The 6,332-nt window shown below is 60.9% G+C and overlaps 1 protein-coding gene across 1 annotated transcript; it reads left to right on the plus strand.

The window, feature by feature from the left end:
- Window positions 1-2,282: 2,282 nt before the first annotated feature.
- On the plus strand, window positions 2,283-4,717 carry KLF2 (KLF transcription factor 2). Its single transcript, XM_054578680.1, has 3 exons — window positions 2,283-2,433; window positions 2,685-3,501; window positions 4,055-4,717. Exons 1-3 carry the CDS (start codon window positions 2,359-2,361, stop codon window positions 4,228-4,230), a joined length of 1,068 nt encoding a protein of 355 aa, XP_054434655.1. The 5' UTR covers window positions 2,283-2,358; the 3' UTR covers window positions 4,231-4,717.
- The last annotated feature ends 1,615 nt before the right edge of the window (window positions 4,718-6,332 follow it).

Here is a 6,332-nt window from a genome sequence, read left to right on the forward strand (position 1 = left end):
GAACCCTACTATCTCCTCATTTTTTTTTCTATAAACCTAACACTGCTCTAAAAAAATAAAGTTCATTAGTTAAGGGGAGGGGGGAGATGAGCGAGAGCCAAGCCAGCAGAGAGTAGGCAGAAGGAACACGTGCCCGAGGCACAGCAAGCACCAAGGCCTGGAGAGGGAAGGTGCTTGGTGTGTTCCAGGTCCTGCGAGGAAACCAAGAGCGGGGACGGCGGGGCGGGGGGTGGGGGCTGCAGGAGCTGCCTGTGGAGGACGAGGACGAGGCCAAGGCCTGCAACTGCCTGGGAATCATACTCTTGGGGACCAGTCAATTCCCTACATCTTTCCCTCGTTATCATACGGGGAAATGGAGGCGCAGAAAAAGGCACCAAGAAAAGCACTTGAAGAGAGCTCATGGGACGTTGTCAGCTCGTCTACAAGAAAAGAAAGAGCCCACATGACCCTCGCAGTATCCCTTTGGGGTGAGGTACCATTATTGCTTGCATTCCACACAGGCGGAGGCAAGCCCAGAGAGGCAAAGCCACTTGCTCCAGGTCACACAGCGAGGGGTCAGCAGCCAAGCTGACTCTCAGCCATCACCCTGGCAGCCACGGGAAACATGTTTGAGCTCGGCAACTGCGCCTGGCACTGAAGCACTTCTGGGTCCCCCCTGCCTGGCAAATACGGCTTCTCAGCAGGTGTTTCTCCAGCCTACAGTCAATGAATTGTGGCGAGGTGGCACACCTCTGAAGCTCCTCCCAGCTGGGAGGTTCCAACACTGTGAACCCAAAAGGGGTTCCTTGGCACCTGTGCAGCACCAAGGCCACCCCCCTGCCGTGGCCCTGGTCTGGGGCACTCCAGCGGCTGTCAGTGGCAAAACCCCTCTGGCTCCCGAGGAAGGCTCCCGGGGCAGGAGCAGCCTGAGCCCCTCGCCACCTGCCGGGGACTGCTGCTGGCTTGGCCGCCGGCCTACACCTGGATGTGGGCTCTGGAGTCAAAAGATCGAGGCTGGTGCTGGCCCCGGGTCACACCATGGGATGCCATCCCTCCAATACCCACGTGGCTCCCTTTCTCTCTGGGTCTTAACTCCCCCAACGCCTCCTGGGTGGGGTTCAAAGTTTCACTGTCCCCTCCTCCCTCACCTCGCACACACTCTCTTCCTGTCTCCCGCCCCTGCTTTACTTTTCCAAATATGCTGACTTCCAATACGCTAGTTTGTTTGACAGCCCCTCCACTAGAGCGGACAACTCCAAGGGCAGCGGGCTGTATCGGCCTGTTGGCTGCCGTGTGCCCAGTGCCCACACAGTGGCAAAGGGAGCGACAGTCTCTTGCTGGCAGGACCGGTGTGGGGGACCCAGGTGGTACAGTTAAGATGCCTACCCTGCGGGCTGGCTTCCTGTGCCCGCACTGGGCGCTGTGTCTGTGTCAGAGCAGAGACTGTCATCTTGCCTTGAGTCTCTTCACTCAGACAAGTCCGTAGTCACCAGACCTGCCTGCAACAGCAGGACCTAGAGCCTCTCCCAGTGCCCCCTGGGCCTCAGTTTCCCTGCTCTGAAGGGCTTCTTTGAGGGAACAGTGTCTCCAAGACATTTCTTGATGTCATCATTCAAGATTTTGGGGGGCTGATGGGCATAACAGTGGGTCAGGCTAGATGGGCCCCCAGAAAATGAGGGGCCGAGTCTCTCCGTCTATCATGACTCCTGACAGCCCCAAACTCCCCTTCCATCAGGGTTTCCGGGCAACTCCTCCCTGAGGGCGCTGGGCCCAGTTACCCCATCCATCTAGGATTCTGGGGGTCCCTCTAAGGCTGTCGGGCAAATCGCGCTACCCAGCAGGGATTCTGGGGACCCCTCTGAGGCGTTGGGGCCCATTCACCCCATCCATCGGGGATCCCGGGAGGCCGCGGGCCCCAGCTCAGAGTCCCGGGTCCCGGATGCCACCCCCGCTCCAGGTCCTCCCCATCGGCGCGCAGGCGGGAGCCCAAGGGGTGCCCCGGGGATCCCGTCCCGCGGCTGTTGTGGAGTGCGTGTTGACGCCGTTGCCAGGGAGACGCGGGGGCGGGCCCGGGTGAGGGGGGGGGGAGCGGCCTGTCGGCGCGCAAAGGACCGGCTGGAGGCGCAGGGCCCTGGCGGCCTCAGTGGCCAGAGCCGCCGTCGCCCGCCGGCTTATATACTGCGGCTAAATTTAGGCTGCGCCCGGAGCTCGTCCCCATCCGGGACGCGTTTCCGCCGCCGCCGCCTTGGCCCGGCCCCCGCGCTCCGCGGCTATAAGGCTTGGGCGGGACGGCCGCGGCCCGCAGAACTGTCCCCGCCCGCCTGCGCCCCACTAGTTGCTCACCGGTGTCCGAAACCGCGTCAGTCCCGGGTCCCGGCCATGGCGCTGAGCGAGCCCATCCTGCCGTCCTTCTCCACTTTCGCCAGCCCGTGTCGTGAGCGCGGCCTGCAGGAGGTGAGGGCGGCAGGGACCGCGGGGGCGGCCGGCCCAGGGTAGTAGAACGCGGGCTGCGGGGTAGAACTCAGGCGGCGGGGATGGCGGGCTCAGGGTAGGAGAATCTAAGAGGCGAAAACGGCGAGCTCAGGGTAGTCGAGCTATCAGGCGGTGGGGACGGCAGTTTCAGGTCCTAGAAAGCAGGCGGGGGGCGGCGGCCCCGGCCCCCGCCGCGCGCTCATGCCCGCGCTCCATCGCCCTGTCACCCGCAGCGCTGGCCGCGCGCAGAGCCCGAGGCAGGCGGCACCGACGAGGACCTCAACAGTGTCCTGGACTTCATCCTGTCCATGGGGCTGGACGGCCTTGGCGCGGAAGCCGCCCCGGAGCCCCCGCCTCCGCCCCCGCCGCCTGCGTTCTACTACCCTGAGCCCGGCGCGCCTCCTCCTTACGGCGCCTCCGCGGGCGGCTTGGTGTCCGAGCTGCTGCCCCCGGAGCTCGATGTGCCTCCGGGGCCGGCGCTGCACGGCCGCTTCCTGCTGGCGCCTCCTGGCCGCTTGGTGAAGGCAGAGCCCCCCGAGGCGGACGGCGGCGGTGGCTACGGCTGCGCGCCCGGTCTGGCCCGCGGGCCGCGAGGCCTTAAGCGCGAGGGCGCCCCGGGCCAGGCCGCCGCGTGCCTGCGAGGCCCCGGGGGCCGCCCTCCGCCGCCGCCCGACACGCCACCGCTCAGCCCCGACGGCCCGGCCCGTCTTCCTGCGCCTGGCCCGCGCGCCGCCTTCCCGCCGCCTTTCGGAGGCCCCGGCTTCGGAGCCCCGGCTCCGGGCTTGCACTACGCGCCGCCCGCGCCCGCTGCCTTCGGTCTCTTTGACGACGCGGCTGCCGCCGCTGCAGCTCTGGGGTTGGCGCCTCCCGCCGCCCGAGGTCTCCTAACGCCGCCCGCATCTCCGCTGGAGCTGCTGGAGGCCAAACCCAAGCGCGGCCGCCGCTCCTGGCCCCGCAAGCGCACCGCCACGCACACCTGCAGCTACGCGGGCTGCGGCAAGACCTACACCAAGAGCTCGCACCTCAAGGCGCACCTGCGCACGCACACAGGTGAGAGGCGAGAGTGGGCCGGGGCCCGTGGAGGAGGCGCGCGATCAGGGAGATTGGGGAGGGGGGCGCGCACATTTAGGACTTTCCTGGGGGCGTGGCTCGGGAGGCTGGGGAGCAGGCAGCTTTTAGGAACCTTAGGCGGAACTCTGTCGCGGAATACTGGAGGGGACGCACGCTTAGGACCCTCCTGGGAGTTTGGTTCAGAACTTTGGGAAGTGGTTGAGCACTTAGGAATCCTAGGGAGACTGTCTCAGAATGCTGGATAGAGCACGCAAACTTAGGATCTCTGGTGGCGTGGCTCCAAACACGGGAGTGGACAGTGCGCGTTTCGGACCCCGGGGGGCGAGAATCAAGAGTGGGGAGACAAGTTCCTAGGATCCTTAAAGGTTCAAAACGTGGGGGCGGGGGGTTGCCTCAGAGACCTGGTTTGAGGTAGGTTGTGCGCTCCTAAGTGGCCACTATATGGGTGGGTGAATGTGTGCACAAGGTCCACAGGTGGGCAGCCGGGTCACTGGTAGGGAAACTGAGGTCCGTTCTCGCCCCCTCCCTGCAGGCGAGAAGCCCTACCACTGCAACTGGGACGGCTGTGGCTGGAAGTTCGCGCGCTCAGATGAACTCACGCGCCACTATCGCAAGCACACGGGCCACCGGCCTTTCCAGTGCCACCTTTGCGACCGTGCCTTCTCGCGCTCTGACCACCTGGCCCTGCACATGAAGAGACACATGTAGCCTGGACGCCCCCGCCGACTCGCGCGCGGCCGTGGCGGGTCCCATGCGCCGGGCGCGGTCCCTTCCCAAACTGTGACTGGTATTTATTGGGCCTAAAGGACCCCGCCGGGCACTGCGTGGCCACCGAGGAGGCTCCCCCGACGACGATGCCGCCGCCCTGGCCCCCATCAGAGAAACTGAAGGCCCGGTTGGAGAAGACCACGATCCTCCTTGACGAGTTTTGTTTTCAAAATGGTGCAATAATTAAGCGTCGTCTTCTGCCCACCGGGTCTACACTAGAGGATCGAGGCTTGATGCCTTGTGAAAAAATACAGCCTTAATTTGTACTGTCTGAAAATTTTTTTATAATATTGTACATAGTGACTGTGACAGATATTGTATTATTGTAAATAAGGAGACAGGTGGACATTAGCTGCCTGGTTCATTTTTTTTATAAGACTTTTGCTTTTTTTTAATTAAAAAAGTTTTGCATCTTTTTAAAAAATCACAGCGCCAGTCTGGCTGCTTGGAAGCTGGGGGCTTGGGGCACTTGGGAGGGAGGAGGGACGGGGGAGGGAATAGGCAGCTTTGATGGGGGGGGGACCTGAGGGGGGGTGAAAGTGGGCTCTCCCCGGGCCAGCACCCGGCTTGCCAGCTGCAGCACCCAGCTGCCAGGAACCTGTGGGTTTTTCTATAAATTTAAACACTGCATTTTAGTACTAAGGGAGAGCTATTTTAAGGTTGTTCCCTGAGCCATAAATTGCCTCCTTTTCCCCAGAGCTGGGGAAAGTGCTGGTCCCATTGACGTGGCCTTTCTGGGCTGAAGATGCTTCACCAACTTCTGAAGCTTCTGAGGTTTTAGTCAAACTTCTCGAGTGTGTGGGCTTTTTTTTTTTTTTTTTTTTTGAGGGGGGACGAAATGTTAAGTGTCTGACAAGCCTTGCCTTTTACTAATCTTGCCTTTAAGCAGGATTGATTTTCTTTTTGTTTTTTCTTTTGTTTTTAAGGACGGAGTTTCCCACCTTGTTAGGAAAAAATGAAGTCCACATTTGAGGGCCAAGGGTGGTGGGCGACCTTTTTCCAGATGGGGAAACCGAGGTCCGGAGAGGTAGCTATGGAGTAGGGGCACTCTGGTGCTCCCCGGTCCCCAAACCCTGCTAGAGGGGCTTGGGGGCTTTCTGAAGTAACCCACCTGCTGCTGGCATGGGAGGGACATGAACCACACTACACACATTTGCTGGTGCCCTTGCGGGCAGGAATCACATCAGAGCCCCAGCAGATGGAGGCGGCCCCTCCAGAAACCCACCTCATCTGCAAGGGGTGACCCCTGCCTTCCAGCCCTCATGTCCCAGTCGAGCAAGGAGGTGCCTCTGCCTGGCAGATTGCCCTGACACCCCTCACCTTCCCCCTTTTCAGGGCCCCGGGTGGGTTACCATGGCCACCAACAATTGCACAAGTGTTTTCCAGAAAGTGAAAATAGCTCATAAGCAGTGCCCGTTTTAAAACACTCTCACCCATTGCGACAGAGGCTGGGATTTCCTCCCTCCCTCTATCCTTCCTCCCCCGCCCCCAGGGCAGCCCTGGAAACAGCTGAGAGAGAGTGTTTGGTAATCCAAAAAAGCAGAAATGGGAGAGGGCAATCGGATTCAGCCTTCTCTCGTAAATAGCCTGGCCCCCCTTCCTCTGGGGAGGAAGGGCAGGTGCGCATGCTTGTGCATGAGCCTCTTGCACCCTTTTGCTTTGCAGCTTTTGCAAAAGCTGTTCCAGAGCAGGACAGTGGCCCCTTGGCCTGTAGAAAGGCCCCTCTTTGCTCAGAGCTGGTTTCGGAGGCACTGGGGCAGAAGAGACACAAGTAATTTTCAATCATTTTCAGTAGGGTCGCTAGTCTTTCCCGTTGATTTTAAACTTACGAGGAAAGCCATTTTTCTGCTTCTTTGAAAACAGCTCCCAGGTGTTCCCAGCGCCCCCCGCCCTCGCCCCAAGGCTTCTGAGTCTAATGAGAGGCCAGTTATAACAGGACTGAAGCTGTGGGGTTTCTGTTTCCTGAGTGCCTCCCACTGATAGAAGAGAAGTGTCGTCTGCACAGCTGTCTGTTTCAGCAAAACACGGCTGCGGACCCAGTG

Source organism: Pteronotus mesoamericanus, unplaced genomic scaffold (genome assembly GCF_021234165.1).
Source record: "Pteronotus mesoamericanus isolate MK-2021 breed Mesoamerican mustached bat unplaced genomic scaffold, CSHL_Meso_final contig_502, whole genome shotgun sequence".
Lineage (NCBI taxonomy): Eukaryota > Metazoa > Chordata > Mammalia > Chiroptera > Mormoopidae > Pteronotus > Pteronotus mesoamericanus.